We start from the raw sequence: 19,055 nt of genomic DNA, 5'->3' as shown, positions 1-19,055 counted from the left end.
ATTTATCCTTACACTTATTTTCATTGTAAACGGCCCTTTATATAAAGGGACCATATAACATCACTTCTATGCCTCTATCATGAGAGCATGGTGAACTGTGAAAGGTAACAGAAATCTGGGTTAAATAGAAAACTGGTAATTTAAAATATTCTAAAAAACGTGGATTCAAAGAAAGAGGCAGCAAAGGATCGGCTGTTGCATAATAAGGTTATGTGATTACATACGGATAATAATCTATTAATCAAGATGCTAAAAACGCTCAAACTTGGTCACAGACTCTGCCGGGTTCATCGTGGTTCTAAGGATCTTGTGACGCGAGTGCAAAGAAGGCTATTCTTGTCGGAGGCTTATCGTTGCGAGGAAGCGTGGAGTCGTAGACTGGAGTCACCGCTGTTACAGAAAATCGAACCGACGTCGATGTACATCCAGTTGGAACAAAAGTATGGGAGCGTCGGCAAAGTTAGCGCCGTCGATGTTGATATCTTTGTCAATAGTGTCACTGACAATCTGTATGCCAATGAGGTGATAAAGATTTTGCATAATCTCAGGCAATCTGTAGAAACGACGAATATACTGGATTCCACACATCATGCCGTAATACGGTATTTCTTGCAGCACAATTATATCCAAGAATTGCTTGAAGTGCTGAATGACAGATTAAATTATGGTATTTTTCCTGATTATTTTGACTACAACATGCTCATGGATCACTTCATAAATAGGAAGGATTATACTTCTGCTGCAAAAGTGGCAAGTTTAGTCATGTTGCAGGAAGATGCAGATCATCCTATTACTAATGCATTGTGCTTATATGCATGTCATAAATATCTAGAAAATCCTGATGATTGGAAGAAACCTGAGTTTCCAGTAGATACTTCAGAGGAAGTGAAAGTACGTGTAAGATATCTAAGAAATCCATACTTTGATGATCATTTTGATCTCATTGATCCGAAAGATCTTGTCGGCAAAACTCTAAACTTTCAAGGGAAGCATAGAGCAGATGCTATAGGGAGATCTTGCCAGTTAAGAGGCTTGATATTGTATAAGAAATATGACGATATATTAAACTTAATAAAGAAATGGTTAGAGATGAAGCAAGACAAAATAGTTTACGAAGAAGTATTTGAATTAATATCAAAAGATAACAGTGAACTCCAAGATCAAGATGCTGAAAAGTTCAAACTTGTGGAGGTTCAATTATCTATATTGAAGGAGAAACAAAATCTTAAAGAAAGCTTTATTGAAGCGATAGAGAATCTTATTAAAGTGGCTATAAACGAGGAAGCTGAAAAGGATATTTCTAAACAATGTCAGGTAATAAATATTAATAAAAATAATTTTTTTGGAATTTAATTAATTAATATCAATATATATCAATATATCTTAATATCAATATATACAGTAAATTATAAAATTGCCAAATATACTCTGAATTTTCAGGCTTATCTCGATTGGGAACATAAAAGAACTTCAGTATTAGAAACGCAAATGAAAGAAATAGACAAAGAAAGAAGAATTAATAATATCAAGAAAATAAAGGAGGATTTAGAAAAGAGAGAACAATTGTTGACATTCTTTGATAAAGAGGAAGAAATTGAATTGAAAATAGAAGAGATACAAGAAAAAGAACGCAAACAAGATGAACGTATTCGTGCCATGCACAATAGCGCAAAACATTTAAGAAAGTTAATTACTATAGAGTCCTACATACCACCGGACATTAAAAGTAAGAAATAAAAATGTATATAAAAAAAAGAACATATACACATGTGTATAGAGAATCAGAACAAAAAAAATTGAAACTGTTATTTCGTTGTACTTTGATATTATGTGTGTGTGTGCGTGTGTATGTCTCAGATATTTATCTTATGAAAATAATTTTCAAGGAGAGTATGTATAAAATATTAAACGTTGATTTTACCCTTATACACATTCTATATTTTGTACATGTTCTTTGTTTGAAAGTGATGTTTTAGCAGTTATTTTATTTACAGCCGCAAGTCAGATCTTCAAGTTGCGAGAGATACGAAAGTTGAACTCGATGCTAAAAAATTATTAGGCTTTATAATAAATAATGTCTCTTTGAGCATTGATGTTAATAGCATGTTTTATACACTTGGCCCGAGGCTAATAAAAGCCTAATGCCTGATGACTTCAGGCCAAGGCACGTTTGTTTAACAGTTAACTTAGTTATTCATGGAGACTCTCATGGGCAATATCGCGTTATGTTCTGCTGATTGCGTAGCTAAAAAATGTTTGGTCTTTAATGCATTCGATTGTATTCGTTTTATATTCTGTAAAACAGTAAAAGAATGTCTTTATAATTTAGATTATCTTATAGAGAATTCAATATGTTTAAATATTTCTCATTCTCTACATAATTATAAAAAATGAGCTTCATACCTGTACTAAACTCATCTGGTCCTGAACATTACAATTCGCAAAATGACGCTGTATTGTACATAACAATCACGAGGCTTTACTTTGGAGTTGTGCGGTTAATGCGGCGGTTTCTTGTTTCATCTGTTTTAAATCGGCAGTTATTCTTTCCAAATTAGCACCAACGTTTTTCGCGGACTCGGAATCGATCTGAATAAATATTAAATTGAATGTTAATTTTCTGCGTTACATAAACCTACTTTTCTTAATCCTTCTATCATTGCATCTTACCTGTTCTTCCAAATCTCTAATTTCTCGTATTGTCGCACCTGTTTCTTCGACTAAACTTACGAGTTCATTACAGTCTGAATGTAACGTCGCTAATAATTTGTAAGCCTTCCGCGAAGCTTCATTTGTTCTTGCATCTCTGAATATTAGCTCGTCTACGACGGTAAAGGATCTCTCCAATCTCCCAGTAAGCGTATTGATTTCCTTTTGAATTTCACGAGTATCTGCCAGAACCTTGCTTATCTCATCTCTCTGTTTCCTGACATTATTTATTATTTCTAAAATTCGTTGAGTGTATGCAGATCTATTTACTTCCTTAGGAAGTTTCTGAACTTCTGTGACCAACTGTGAATATTGTTGGTCCTTATTTCGACATTCTTCTTGAAGTTCTTTTTCCTTCTCTTTTAACAATTTTATCTCGTCCAGCTTTTTTTGACTCGCATTCTATAATAAAAATGTAATCATTTTTTAAATATAAGTGACTCTTGGTTATCTCAAAATTTACTTAATTTTGTATACTTACTGCTTTTGTGGAATGTTTCTCTCTTTCTTGCCTATATTTCATAATTAAGGGCACCCTATGTTTTTCCCACTGATTTGCTAAATTAATCAGTTTGCTTGTGCTAGCCTCAATTGCAGATTCCAATTTCTTTACATTCTCTGGCCCATCTTGAAGGAGTTCGTATGCTTTTGCTTTGATTTTTTTTTGTTCTTCATTGATTTTTAATTCCTTCTCTTCATTTTGGCCAGTTATTGTTGCTTGAGCTAATCTGGTGGTCAATTTTTTAATTTCGTTTTGTAATTCTTCTATATTTATTCTAAGACTTTCGCATTCTGCTTTCATCTTTTCTGTTTCAACTTCCTGTTTCGCCTGATTTCTTAATGTTTCTTGATCTGGAAGCACTGGATGCATTGCAGATTCTAGTTTCACCTGAGATTCCTAAAAATTTAATGATCATAATGAATATGTAAGATATATAATAGTTATTTTCCATTTACATCAAAATTTAGATAATTCTTATTTGTGATGTCATAACTCAGTTGAATGTAGGTTCCTTTTCATTCTGACAAGTGAGGCTTAACTGTGTGCTTTATTCAGTCTTGTTAATTCTTATTAAATTAAGTGAAATTATAAACTTGTCTTGTTAGGTAAATAAAAATGTAAGCGAGTGCTGACGTCATTATCTGAGTATAAAATACTTGTATAACTTTAGATTCAGTATCACTTATGAAAACGGAAAGCAACTAATAATTAGCTATATAAGAGTATCTTGTATGCTTACTGTTGAAGTTTGTGTCTTGTTCTCTGACGAGAATTTGCTAAATTCTTTGACAATATTAAACGCATTAGAATAAACAGGTTTTTCAGAATGTTGGCTATTAAGCCAATTTATGCGTTCCATAATATCTGTCGGAGAAGTATTAAGCGTTTTTGCATTGTACGATATCATTGAAGGTAAAAAGCACGCAATGTCTTGCATTTGTTCAGGCACTGGTTGTAAATAGCGCATACAATAGTCTTTATAATCTGCAATAATAACGGTCGTCATTTGTATTAACATTGTCTGGCAAAAGTAATTCAAGTAATATTAATATTGCATTACCATCTTCGATATTTGCTATTGGTATTTCGAGATTTACAGACACATAAGGGACATTCGCTCTTCCTCTATTCCTGAAACCCTGTTTATGACAATAATGTGGTAACCATGGTATGGAGAGTCCTTGGGATATTGCAGATGCTACCGATTTCTCTAATAAAGCGACTTTACTGATAGATTCGTTTACGGTTTTCTCACTCTCCTTTGGCAGTTTTTCAATGAGAAACATAAATACTCTTCGTAGATCTGCTTCTGAGTTATATAGGAATGTCTGATAGCCGATGTCACCTCTGTATCCAAGCTCCTATAATTTTGATCAGGTAATGGAAATAAGCAAAACTATATGAATATGTTTTGGTCTAAGACAAAATATATTTACCATGCACGTTTGTGCAAGAGTAGCGCCCAGTCGAAAGCGCGCTGCCATGTTTATAGGTAATACAATAGACAAACCTAAACCTGGCCTTATTGCTTCTAAGCATCTTACAGTGGCTTCCACAACTAGTTCAGTGTTAAAGCTACTAAGATTCGTTACGTTCTCTTCAATGTCACTAAAAAGAAATTTACTTGTAATAATCAAGGAACTAAGAAACACAAGAGTCAAGAGGTTTGTTTTTTATCACTACATTAGAATTTTTCTTCTGGCTTTTGCCAAATATCTATTTCACTTCAAATAAAAAAAGTGCGTACTAGTTCAGCTATAAAAAAAAACAGACTTATACTCGAGAGACTTATGATATATTATAAAATTTATCTAAAGCGAAAAGATAGTAGGTATCTATTTCATTTTATTTCAGCTATAAAAATAGACATATAATCAATTTGTGGCACATTATAAAATTTCTCTAAGGCAAGAAGATAGAGAAGATATCGTCTATTTCATTTTTATATTTATAAGATAAGATATCTCGCGAACTGTAAGAAATGTAGGAATCATAGGCGACTTGTGGCATCTTCTGGAGTTCCTTCAAAACAAGAAGAAGGTATCTATGTCATTCTTATTTTTATAAGGCTTTTTATGTCATATTGATATTTTTCTTAATATTAACATTCAATAATTTTCGTCTATTTTGAAATAAACGATTCAATGTCAAAAGAAATGATCGTGCCGATGAGCTCACGTGCGTGATACTCCTATTCGCGAGGATATCGTCGAAACACCGCCCACCTTATCGCCGCCGCAAGGAAAAAAACTAGTGGCGAACCGATCGGAGCTGCTGAATCTGGACACTTACCAGCCTATTTGTCGCAACGAGTGAATTATTATATTGTCGATCTCCTCCATCCTACGTAAAAAGATGAAAATTCTGAGGCGCCGCTACCGCCCCGTTGTATCGCGTGTTTATGAAGTCCGGCTCGATTTAATCATCAGGATCTAACCTTCCGGCGAGCGTGACAAGCGCTCGCGAACGGACTTTTGCACAGTGCATGTGATACAGGTATATGTATGTATGTGTGGTATGTGCACTGCAGTTCATTAATTCGCTGGGTCATAGTAGCGGCCCGACTTATCGACGTTTATTTTTTACTCAAATACTCAAATATCAATTTTACAGAAAAACTGCAAGAGACAAAAATCATTTATTTTCTTCTCATAGAACTCTACGAATTTTTTCAGAATTTTTTATCAACTTTTATTAACTTTTATTAACTTTTTAGTACTGCGTTTTTCTTATTTTCGATAAGTTGGGCCGCTACTGTGACCCAGCGAATTAATGCACTGCACTGTACATACGTGTGTATTCGTTGACAGGTGGCGTGGCAACATTTCAATACTGCTAATAGTCAATCGGAGGTATTTTTGCGAATTTTCTGACAGCGGATGAATTCAGGATATCAATCATGAAACTTTATTTCTAGGATAAAAAGTGAAAAGTGAAAATTTTAACTATTGAAGTTAATGGAAAAATTTTTCACTTCTCACTTTTCATCTTAAGAAAAAAGTTTCATAATTGACTCAGGTGAAGTTAACTGACAATTAATGATTTTTTAAGGTGATTCTTTAGTAGTTCTTTAATAAATCAAATTACCATAGAAATGTCTAATATTACTTTATATAATGAACTTGACGTGTGCAAAATTCTAAGGTAGGTTAAAGATAAAATAAGAAAAAAAAATGTTGAAATATAGAAAATATAACTTTTAATGTATAACTTAGTGATAGATAAGGATTAGAGACGCTTCTTTGACTAAACTGCACATGAATATTATATTATCATACCTTATTATAGACTTCTCTAAAAATGAGATTATAATAGTGTTTAAAAAATTATGTTTGTAATAGTCACAAAAAAGTAGTTAGCGGCCATTCTGGAAAGATATTTACATGCATAAACTTGCATGTTTATAATCTCGAAAAATAAACGTCAACTTTCGTTTGGTGAAGATGCAGCTTTTGATTTACTATTCACGGTTGCTAAGAGCCCTATTCTTGAACAAATATTGCATACGAAAATATCGACGAATCATAATCGAGAAATTATCATTTTCATATGCAAAAATTATTTATATAGCTCAAGAATAGGGCCCTAAGTCTTGAGCACTGTACGGCTGGAGCTCGAAGGAGCTGGAGATTTCATATTTCTGGAGGGCCGACTGTTTCATTAAAAAAAAAAAGAGACAAAAAAGTACAAGGTTTAATTCGTGTTTTGCGACCACTGTTACAGATTTTTTTTTTGTTAATATTTATAATAATATTTGATCAAGATAAAGTGTCAACACAATCATAGAGATTTTATTATTATTACAAGATCAGGAGACGCTGTAACGTCTCTCGTCAAGTATATTATTATAGTACATAATATATCATGTTCATGAAAGAGACGCTACAGCGTATTCTTTACAGGAACTCGCTTATATAATTAAAAATTATTGTTTTGTTTAACAAATTGATGTTATAAAAAAATGCATGTATTGGGAAAGAACATAGATTTTTACAATTAAAATGAAATAACTTAGAAGATATGTAAAATGTAAAAAAAGACATCAAATATATTTTACAATATCTTTACATCAAATCATTTTATAAATATATGAAAATGATAATGAAACTAATACTTAGCAAAAATTTGTGAAATTTACCGGAAAAGACATTAAAAATGTAAAAAAAAGATGTCAAGTATATTTTGCAAAAAAAAGATATGAAAGATAATGCCATAAAAAAGAAATGAAATTAAAATAAAATATTTCTCTATTTAAAAAGAGTTCCTCTATTTAAAATAAAAAGTATTCTCTATTTAAAATAGAACACAGTTCTCCGAGCGGCATCTTGAAAGCATTCTTATCATGTAGGTCTCCTTTGGATATCTTTAAGACAGTATTGTATGAAATAATTTCTCATAATTATAATATATTACACAAAGTACGAATGACATTTGAAAAGAGTGTATTAAATTACAACACATTAACGAGAGAATAAAATGCAATAGACAGCGTAATAAGAGGCGCAGAAACTAAAAAGGGATTTTTACATCGATAACAAGTAGAAAATTATAGAAATAAAAAATCGAAAATCTATGTACTATTGACAAGTCAGGTGCGAACGACTGTTTTAGCAATTTTCATTTTAAATTACGATTATAAACAATACGGGCATGTCAAGTATTCTGCTGCTGGAGATCTTGCTTATTTTCGATTTTTTATCTTTACAATTTTCTACTTGTTATCGATGTAAAAATTCCTTTTCAGTTTCTGCATCTCTCATTATGCTATCTATTGCATTTCGTTCTCTCATTTTAATGTGTTGTTATACTTGATATACTTCAAATGTCATTCGTACTTTGTGTAGTATATTATAATTATGAGAAATTATTCCATACAACATTGTCTTAAAGGTATCCTTTAGATACCTACATTGTAAGGATGCTTTCAAGATGCCGCTTAGAGCACTGTGTTCTATGAGATTTTTTAAACAGAGATACTTGAAATATATTTTAATTTCACTTCTTTTTTTATGGCATTATCTTTGGTATCTTTTTTCTGCAAAATATACTTGACGCCTTTTTTTTTTACATTTTTAACATTTTTTTAACATTTACATTTTTTTTTTACATTTTTTACATTTTTTCCAGAGATTACATACATATGTACAGTGCGAACACAATTATAAATTTTTATTTCATAAAATAACATAAACTGCGAACATAATCACTTTCTTATTACTTTCCACGTAATTAAATATGCAATTAATAAATATCCCACGCGAACGAAAAACTGGAGATTTTTTTTATTTATTGGAGAACTGAAGATTGGTCTCGAAATCTAGAGACCTGGCAATGTGTTACTAATGTATGTTTCATATTATATTTTATTAAGATATACACGTAGTTTTAATATTTTATTCAAATTATGATATTTATAATTTTGTGTGGGCTCTGATGGGTCTTAATTTGATAAATTTCCCTGTTTGGTTTCCAGACTCTATCTATTGGATCACAGTACCATGCATATCAAATAAATATAATTAAAAATTAATACAGGCGATTGAGAGCATAAATGTGACATAGTTCTTCGAGCATTATATATAAAAATTATATTTCGTAGATCTTACATATGTTTATACAAAATCGAACATTTCGGCTTCGTTCGAGTCATCAATGATGTTCAAATATTAGTTTCAACATTCGCACTTACAATCAATTCCAAGAATGCAGCATAGAGAGCCTCTTCAATTTCATCATTGTGGAACCTCTTTTTCAATTAGTAGCAGCTAAATGATTACTAATGAATGACGTACTGAATTAATCTATTAAACGATGTTATAAATAAAAATGTTCAAAAGACTCATTTGTTGCAATCTTCGAATTACACATTAAATACATTCAAGGAGAAATATGGATTGAGATAAATCGTTAAGCGAACTTGCGCTTACTGAATATAACTTTGAAATGACAATTACAGCATGAGTCATGCTGTGTGAAACATGAACAGTGAAACATTATCGAATAACAAACAGATTATCTTTACAGTGTCAAAAAGAAGTCATGGTTTAAAAATGTATGTAGATAATCAACTATAATAAATTAAATTAAATTAAATATGTCACTATGAGTCAAATTTTATTTAAAATGTTGAGATGGATAAACATGGCGTAAGAACTCACAGTATCGGTGGTTTTTTAAATTTAAACTGTTTTCTTGTGACTTGATGTGAAACATATCGTTAACGAGTCTTTTTCTCAGATATCTTTCTTTATCTAAGATGATGGATTTTTCCATTCAAATTCATGTCCACAATCGACTCTATGTTCCGTGATAACAGATTTCCAGTTTTTGCTTTAGAGCTATGCGTATCAGTTTTAGAGCTTCTTCGGGGACAGAGATTCGCTTATGTTTTTGTATTTAATAGTAGTTGTATTCTTACTCTCTAGAGTTTATCAACACTCGAGGGAATTATATTCAAAGTTTAATGCCGAATTCGAAAATGGTGAACATGAAAAATCGCGTTTGCGAGACATAGGATCAAACCTGGATCCACAGATCGCGAATCGCACTGAGCGACAAGTCATTCGACGTTCCTCTGATGGATGAAGCACCCAAAACTTTATTAAAGAATTACCTTAAACAATTCTATTTGTATTTTATGTGAAATATTCAATTTAAAATATTTAAGTTATTCAAACGGCTGTGAAATCTTTTTAATTTATACTTTAAAATTTTTTATTAAAATATATAAACTTTTTGTTTAATTTTATTCACATCGTCTAACTTATAGAATAAATTAAATAATATATTAAATTATTATTATTAATTAATTCAAATTATTTAGATAATATTATCAAATTTTTTTATTAGATTTTTTTAAAAAGACTTCATACAAAATACAAACGATGACAATATAAGGAAATTATTTAAAGAAATTATCGGTTAAATTTGTATAAATTTAGTTTCTGTAGAAACTTTCAAAAATTTATCTGTGTGTCAAATACACGTTATGTATACAACACGAACTTTTTACTTAACTCTTTATACTAACAAGAGATAATTTAATAATGTTGCATTGGCGAATATGTCGTTACAGAAAATTTCTCATGAAGGCCTTTCGCTATGTGGGCTAATCAAGCGATTTGAATAATTTTATTTGAATGAATCGTAATCGCACTGCAATTGTATATGCAAATTTGTTATTGTTCCTTAATTCGCTCTCTTTGATTATGTTATTTCAAGATCTTTTATTTAAAATTACACAGAATGCTTGTCGGAAATGATCATCGTTATATTACTTTTACATTTAGAAATATCATGTATAGATTTGCTACAAATCTTGCTAGCAAAGTACACAGAATCTGTCACAATCAAAATAAAAAATAAAAATTTTGGTATGTAATCGTGATTATGTTCTACTAATTACTTCTTCTAACGTGGACTTTCCACCATCGCAAATCAACTAAAATATTTTTATGGAAGAATTCTATTCACTTATTTTATATATGTATATATATATTTTTTTGTTTTATTCCGCAGTTTAACAAATTGTACTATATAAACCGGAGTATTAAAAATGTTTCCAAATTACTATTAATAATATAAAAATCTGAAAATTGTCTTCAAGAAAGGAGGACATTTGGTAACTTTATCGCATCGCGAGGAAACATGGAACTTTCCAATTGCTTAACACATTTTAATACAAACGTACATAGGAATGTAAAAAGTATAGCAATATATGATTTAATGAATAGAATGCATTTCGCTGTTTTGGAAGTTAGGTTAAATGTAGCTTCTTCTATTTATATTGAATGAAAAAAAGTAAGAAAGCCGATTACCCAACGTCTTGAAACCTCATTTATGGCCGCCGCATTTAGTAATATATAATTGTTATTATAGAAAATACAAGCTTTACACAGCCAATTAATAGCTCTCGAGCTGAATACTAATGTGTAATGTCAACTATTACGGCAATAGAATACAATCTGTGTTGCCGTATGCACGAAAGTATCTGATAGCGTTTTTCATTGGCAGAACTAGCGCGCACTCAATGCATATTAAAGCTATTGTACACTAATCTAAATGGAAAAGTAAGATATCTCAATTGATAAAATGTATTATATATATATTTTATCAAAATATGTATTTTATCAAATAGCACAATAAAATGTATTAAATATTTCGCGATTTAATTCGTTTCTATATTTTTATTAAACATAATCTTTATATCAATTTGTGTACATCAGCTTTAAAGTGCACTGAGTGCGTACTAGTTTTGGCAATGAAAAACGCTGTAAGTTTCAATTAGGAAGCACCTACGATGAAGTAAACGGCATTTCTCGTTTTAAAATCAAATTGCGCGCCAAAATCTTACTGCGGCGCTGAAGTTGGCCGCGCGCGGCGCCGACGCGGCGCGCACGACGCGCGGCTAACTTCAAGCGCCGCGGTGAGAGATCAATTATTTGCGGCCAGTTCGTTCCGCACCGCTCCACTCTGCTCCGTTCCTTGCCGTTTTGCTCCGCTCCGCAGAGCGCAGTAGCGCACAGTGTGCACTGTGCGTTGTTCTGTGCGCGACGCGGTAAGCGATTGTACGCAGTGTGCTCACTCAGCTGTTGTCTCGGCTGAAGTGAAGTGACAGTGCCGCATCGGTGTGGTGCACGATGTGGAAATCAATCTCGTGAAGGCGGCAGCGACGGTCGAGGTGGTCCGCGGTGAGCGGCAGCGCGTTGCAACTGCTGCTGCTGCTGTAAATCCGTGAGTCGGGAAAGATGAACGGGAGTCTGGGGATAACGCGCGGTCCGGAGCAGCATCCACAGCGGTTCGCGGATTATTTTGTTATATGCGGCCTCGACAAGGATTCAGGTCTTGAACCGGACAAGTACTTCGGTGAGTCTTTTGCTTCACTCGCGCTTTCCTTTTGCGCCCTGACACCGCTCTCATCGCTATCTCGTGGTTCGTTATTCTCGATATAGAATAAAGCGAGAGAGAAAGAGGGTGAGAGGGACAGAATGTTCCACAATCGAAATAGAGCTCAATAGTCGTGAAGGATAAAATGTCAAGGTACAACGGTGTTAAAATGATTCTTCATTCTGAATGTAATCTAAACAAATAGATATTATTCTGCAAATCTCTGTAAGAGGATTGTAATAATTCATCTAAAGGGTGCAACTATTGCATACAGTACGTTTCAAAATCATCAATTCATTTTTGATAAGCATCAAAGACTTATCTAGAGCGACAATTGTTTCAATGTCAACAATAATTCCGACTACAATAGGAGTAATTAAGTCTTCACGATGTATGTCTGGCGAAAATTTCAATTACTGCTCACAAGTTTAATGAAAAATTTCATTCGCAACAATGTAATTGGAAAGTATTTAATTAATTTGTCAAACGGCTTCGAGCAAATTGAATTTAAAATGCATCTTATCTCGAGTAGGCTATCTGTGTGACTCATATTTAAATTTTACGAATTAATATATTTTTGCGAGTCACACACACACACACACACACACACACACACACACACACAAATAGACAATGTAGAATTAACAGAATGAAAGGTGCGCGTTTTGTTTTAAGTGCATATATAAATAAGAAGTGGGTCTCAGCAGTACTTTCTTGAAATTACTTTCTTGAACTTTCTGCATTCGAAATGAAACGAGGCTTTCGAAGGAGGAAGAGAACGAAGAACGTACAGCATAGAAAGCACAATTTTCTTACGGATAATGGGAACATTGACAATTGATTTTTCTTCACGGGAGTATCTGAGTTCAGTATGCGGAATGGACCGCTTGGCCTTTTGTTGTTAGGCAACTGTACATACTGGATACTGGCCCTCGCAATAGGGAGTCTCACAATACGTGAATGTGCAACAAACGACGACCCTCCTGAGAAAACGCCAGGACTTCTTTTTATGGAAAAAAATCGTCTCAATGAAAGAATTCTCCCTTGAGAGAACTCCCATGACTAAAAGGGCTCTTGTATCCTTGTGACGAGTTGCTTGTCCTGCTGTCAGCTGTTAGATTACATTGTTTTATGAGCTTTGGTCCGTTGAGATTATTTGCTTGTCAAGATTATTTGCTTCACGAATTTTAGTCTTGAAAATTATTTAAATACCTTAGTCTTGAAAATCGCAGATGAAACAGGAATAATTTTTTTGAATAAGTCTAGAGTAGTAAATATTTAGGATTTTTACGGAAGTATATACTTTTTGACAATCGAATAGCGAATTTATTTATGTATTGTTTTAATATGATGTAATATTTATAATATAATCGAATTATATATCGAATTTGCGTAGAGTTTTAAGATTAACTCTTAGCGAGATTGGCAGCCAACATCCGTAGCGTAAAAATATCCATAAAAAAGAAGACTCGTGCCTGAGAGTAAGGTCAAAGTTTACATATGAGGAAAAAGAGCGAGACAGAGAGACTTTATACTACACAGGATATTTTACATTACACAGGATATTCTATAAAAGTTCTCTAAATAATGAATATATTTCACATGATTAATAACAATCTTAATAAATCTAAAAAATTTTTAAGATAAGATTGTTCGTACATATTTTATTATTCAAGTAAAATAGAATAGAGAAATCTGTAATAATATTTTAACAGAAGTCTAGTCTTGAAATAAAAAAATTTGTCTAATGTTTCTCATGATTTCTTCTGTACAATTTCATCAGTAGATTTATCTCTTATTGCATTGTTGTTTTATTCTGGTTTTGTTACGGGTAGGCTTTGTAACAGCAATTTTGCTGACGCTTAATCATTTGCAAGTTACTATTGTATTATCTATTGTATTTATATTAACTATATAGTCTATTGTATCATATTTTATGTCTATTACTTTGTTAACATGTAGTCTTTTTCATAAAGCTTTGCAATAAACTAAATTAAATTAAATTAAAAATAAATTAAAAAAGGATAGTTTTTATCAAAATATTAGAGAAAAAGGTGATTATAATGTAAACGTCTGCTCTGGTAATGTGGACTACATTAAAATTCTGTTAATAATTAATTAACATCATTTCTTTTAAAATATTTTTAACTTGTTTTTAGATAGGTATTGAAGTTGTGAAACAATTGCAATCTGGTGCAATTTTTATTGATAATTAATGTTTATCTATTACGAGGTATATCAAAATTATTTTGTATGATTTTCAGTATCAAGTTTAATGTGGTTTAAATTCTTAAGTAAGAGTTCATATCATATTAATTCTTAAGACGTTATTCTTCTATTTTGAGTAGGTAAAAAAACTTGAATAATTATATTTTCGCTGAGATATAATTAGATAACAAGGATATTGTAGAGCGTTGTTTTTCATTAAAAATCTTTATGATTATCATTTAAAAATGATTTTGAGAAGTCCTTAAAGGTATTTGTGAAGCTAGAAAGAGGTGAATGATGGTTAAATATTCACGAAGATGAAATCAACCTAAGAGTATTGCTAGGAAAATGTTCTTGAAAATAAATTTCTCTCTCTTTCTCTCTGAATCTGATAATCTCATTGTCAGATTTTTTTTTTTTATAAATTCAAGCTATTTGCAAGTTTAAATAAATCTGAAGAAATTATATTCCGTAAAAATGTAGGAAGTTTATCATCACATTTAGAATCTTTTTTTATTTAAACAATTTTTTCCATTTTGTATACTGTCTTAATTATTTCAAGTGTGTTTTATATTTAAACTTACATTAATAGCTTATTGTTTACGATATCATTGATTTGAAAATAAATAAAAAATATAAGTCCATATTACATCTTTCCTCTATAATTGTTGTAATAATATAGCTCTAAATATTTAATATTAATATACGTTGTCGACGAATTTATTAAAAATTTAGTAAAAAAAATAATTTCTTCATTTTTAAAGTAATTTTTTAATTTATATTGCTTTCTTCACTTTTTTCTTATATTTTTTAAATTATTGTTAAGCTAATTTTTTCATAAAGTTACGCATATCAATAACTGATAATTATCAATACGACACTTTATTCAGTTTTATTTAGTAGTTCTTCATTTTATGCTTCAAATATGAAATCCAATAACTCGGTTAATTAGCGAACGAGCGAACGAGAAATTCTCGATATTAAAAGTATTTTGTATTTGTTAAACATGTAAATCGAAAAATATTTCTTCTTGTTCGCAAAAATCTATTACACGATATGTTAACATAGAAAATGTATATTTTTTCGATATGTAATGAGAATAATTTTTTAAAATTGAATATTATTGTATCTCTTATATTATATTATTATATCTCTTGAATGTTTTTTTCTACTCTCTAAAATTTATAGAATGAATCTCACTGCTAAAGATTGAAAATTGAGGTACTCTTTTTCAAGACTGACTCAATTTTCATTCTTTAAAATGAGATTTCACTTCAAAGAATTTAAAAAGTATTGTTTAATTAATTGATACCTTATTGTTACATTTTAATATTAAAGCTAATAATACTTCTTATTTATTACATATTGTTCGGCTAGCTTCATTTTTCTTTTGTTTATTTTTAACAGACTTGTCTAGTAATCTCCTTACAATTTTTTTTTTTCGCAAATGTTAGCCGTTCATTTTCATGCTTTATTCTTTTCATTTAGGGCCTCACCCTTCTTTACGTACGTCTAAAGAGCAATGGTCTGCAGAAGGGTCGTATTACCCCTAAATACTTATTTTTAGTCTGTTAGATTTTGGGTATGAAATATTATTGGTGCTATAAATGTTAAAAAAATTCTCTTTTGTACGTTTTATCCTAATACGTTTTAAATTTAGACTTGTTAATTATAACGAAAATCGTTTAATTTAGTGGCGCCACAAATGTAACACAAACAAATTTGTTATACAAATAATTAAAAGTTGTAAGAGATAAATTAACGTTTAAATAATAATAAATTTTAAAATAATTAAAGTTTTATAAATAAATTTTAATTAAAAAATTATGAATTATTGAATATATTTCTAAAAAGTTTTGATTTCTAAAATATTTAATCGTTTACAGCTTAAAAGTTTTAGAAACGTTTAATAAACTTTTTTTGCGCGAAATGAATTATTTCTTTTTATTTCAAGGAGCATAAACATTTGTTGTACGCTTACGTGCATATGCATGAGACTTGGTCCTATAACCATTCTTCCGCCTTTTAAACGCATACTTAAGTGTCAGTAGCCCCTTCAACAAATGACCCCATATATGATGACATCATACATGCTCGCAAGAAGGGGAGAGGCAATTTCTTCGGATACGACACTTTTGGGAAGCGGAGTACACGAGAATGAAACAAAAAAATACAATTCTCGCAACTTTTGCATAAATCAGATTTGTGTTTCTTTTTTAAGTTTTTAGATGATGTTTTAATAATGTGTATTTTTATATTAGAAAATTATAGAATATCTGTTAATAAAATAACTTATTACTAAACGTATATGCATTTTTTAATTTTTACATATGCATTTTTTAACATATGCATTTTTTTCATTATTGTTTAATATAAGCTAATATAAGTAGTTTGTTTTTATTTAATTAAATGACATAGAAGAAAAATTAGATTTTTCATAGATACTTTTATGAAAGCCGATCATAGGATTTAAAAATATATATTATTTCTGAGAAGAGATTGGAAATTGATTTAATAAATACTGCTTTAGAATAAATCTCTTATTGTCTAATAGATTATTTTTTAATTTATTAATTTATAATGTTGTTGTAAAAAATGTTGTAGTTGTGTTGGAATTTAGATGTTTGATCAAAATTACATATTTATTCTGATTATCACGGGTTATACATGCGTTAGGGTCAACGATAATTTTTTATGACTGCAGATAAGATTTTCTTCCACAAATGATGCTTTCTAATGTAAATCTCGAAAAGAGTGCAGAATACTATAAATTATATACTCCTTAATGTTATTAAAACGATTTCCATTTTCCAGAAAATTAATTAATTTCTCACAGAAACTCTTAATTAAGCATAACTCTTCTAAATTTTGTTTTATCGCATATTAAGTACAACTATATATGATACAATACTATGAAATAATTATTTTCTAAAACTTTAGTTCTTTCTTTCATTATAAATATTCTCAACGTAATTGATTTATAATCAAGATTAATTGATAATTAGTTATGATTAAAAACTTTGTTTACAAAGGAAAGATTATTAGAAATATTTGTAAATTTATGACATTCTTTCCAATAAAAATGTGCAGTAAATTTACAAATCGTGTAATGTTTTGTTGTGATTTTACAATATTTGTAAATTTATTATAGAAATTTGCTTGTGAATTTAACAAAACTTGCGCGCCGCGCATGCGCATTAGGATGTACTCTTTAACACAAAATGTTAATGTTGTAATTTTACAATATAGTTATTTAAATTTATAGCATATTTTTGTTGGATAAAAACTTTCCATAATAGAAATTTTTAACAGTGAAAAGAAAGGGATTATTTTTAAAGACGATAATACCTATAATCTATATATTTCTCACCGTCATTTCATGTTTCATACAAATTTAAAACTCTGCACTCCTTTCTGTTTGTCGCGTGATACATGCAATTATTACAAGCATTTACAAGCACGCGTGGGCGTGCGTGTGCAAGTGTACGCACAGGCGGATTCATGGAAAATATTCGTTTGTTCTACACCTTGTACGAGCATCATTCTCTCGAATCAATACTTTCCATGGCACAGGGGCATATTCCCTTCATTTATTGCTCGTTTTCTTTCTCTTTTCTTCTTCAGACGTGATTCTCTCTTTCTCTTGTCGCGTTCGTAGTTCACTCTGCTCTTGTATTTTGTATTTACTTCGTGTCATGGATACATATAAATTAACCGTGTGATGTTTATCCTCGAGGCGAATACTTGGATTGCTCGTAAATGTAATCGAGATCAATGATCTCTGTAAAAGGGACTTTGATGAAAATTATATGGTATAATGAAATAATTGTAATTTCATGATTATATTTAAGTATATAATTTTATAGGAAGTTATATTAACTATATTCGTATATAGTTCTACTATAATAAATATTATATAAATTATTAACTACATTTATGTCTTTATTTATATTAATTATAGCTTGTATTCATAGAAAGTGCTTTTATCGGTAAATGTGTGCTTTTATTTTATCTTTGACGATATCATTTTTCTAAATGATACATTAATATGTTATATACTAATGAAATAATATATTATATTATATAAAATGAAAGAAGCGTTGCCGGCGCGGAAAAGAGAGAATGAGTGAATCTTTATTAGCTTTCTTAGCTTATTCTATTTATAAAAAATACAATTCTTATATAAATAATCCTACATCTAAATTATTAAATTAATCTAAATTTTACAAAAATTTCTAAATAACATTAAATACTATATATTCTTTTCAAAAGATTGTAAGGATATAAAACACACATATTAATGCTTTAAACAAACATACATGTAAAGGTTGTGTTCATAATTCTGTTTTTATTGAGCAACACATTTTTATAGATTATTTATTTTATTTGATATTAATTTTATTGTTGTAAACAAAAATTTTAAAAATAACAAAAATCTAAATTTTTTAATATAAATATTTCAAGTATTGAGTTGTCCGGAAAGTTCGTACCGATTTTGAAGGAAAATTGAAACGTAGAAGATTTAAATTTTATACATTTATTAAATTATATAGGTTAGTCGGCATGAACTTTCCGGACAATACTAAAAATGATTTATGCAAAGTTTCATTAAGATTCAATTAGTTTATAACAAATAAATATTTTGTTTATTTACTAAACAATTAATGTTCATTCAATAATCTTCATTTTAATGTAACTTTGCATAAATTTTTTGTATTCAGAAAATATTTATATAAAAAAATTAAAATTT

At 30.2% G+C, this 19,055-nt stretch overlaps 3 protein-coding genes and 1 long non-coding RNA gene across 4 annotated transcripts in view; 3 read left to right on the top strand and 1 right to left on the bottom strand.

Moving 5' to 3' along the window:
* Positions 1 to 66: 66 nt before the first annotated feature.
* LOC108694508 (28S ribosomal protein S27, mitochondrial-like) lies at positions 67 to 1,805 on the top strand. The gene is made up of 2 exons (XM_018204065.1): positions 67 to 1,314; positions 1,441 to 1,805. Exons 1-2 carry the CDS (start codon positions 247 to 249, stop codon positions 1,735 to 1,737), a joined length of 1,365 nt encoding a protein of 454 aa, XP_018059554.1. The 5' UTR covers positions 67 to 246; the 3' UTR covers positions 1,738 to 1,805.
* A 27-nt stretch (positions 1,806 to 1,832) lies between these two features.
* LOC108694507 (coiled-coil domain-containing protein 22 homolog) lies at positions 1,833 to 5,576 on the bottom strand. Its single transcript, XM_018204064.1, has 8 exons — positions 5,504 to 5,576; positions 4,648 to 4,819; positions 4,272 to 4,572; positions 3,951 to 4,195; positions 3,191 to 3,607; positions 2,671 to 3,111; positions 2,404 to 2,589; positions 1,833 to 2,294 (listed from the first exon to the last, which is right to left on the bottom strand). Exons 1-7 carry the CDS (start codon positions 5,551 to 5,553, stop codon positions 2,470 to 2,472), a joined length of 1,746 nt encoding a protein of 581 aa, XP_018059553.1. The 5' UTR covers positions 5,554 to 5,576; the 3' UTR covers positions 1,833 to 2,294; positions 2,404 to 2,469.
* On the top strand, positions 5,120 to 6,090 carry LOC108694509. Its single transcript, XR_001932088.1, has 3 exons — positions 5,120 to 5,251; positions 5,366 to 5,713; positions 6,022 to 6,090. It is a non-coding gene; the product is annotated as an uncharacterized LOC108694509 (long non-coding RNA).
* Positions 6,091 to 11,677: 5,587 nt separating this feature from the next.
* LOC108694265 (DENN domain-containing protein 5B) overlaps positions 11,678 to 19,055 on the top strand; it is a 26,685-nt gene continuing 19,307 nt past the window's right edge. Inside the window, exon 1 of the mRNA XM_018203643.1 lies at positions 11,678 to 12,076. Within this exon, the coding sequence (XP_018059132.1) occupies positions 11,959 to 12,076 (118 nt within the window). The 5' untranslated portion in view covers positions 11,678 to 11,958. The remainder of the gene's footprint in view (positions 12,077 to 19,055) is intronic.

The sequence above is a fragment of the Atta colombica genome, unplaced genomic scaffold, assembly GCF_001594045.1.
Source record: "Atta colombica isolate Treedump-2 unplaced genomic scaffold, Acol1.0 scaffold12, whole genome shotgun sequence".
NCBI classification, from domain to species: Eukaryota; Metazoa; Arthropoda; class Insecta; order Hymenoptera; family Formicidae; genus Atta; species Atta colombica.
The sequence above is the reverse complement of the archived record's forward strand: the minus strand, read 5'-3'. Positions and strand labels throughout refer to the sequence as shown.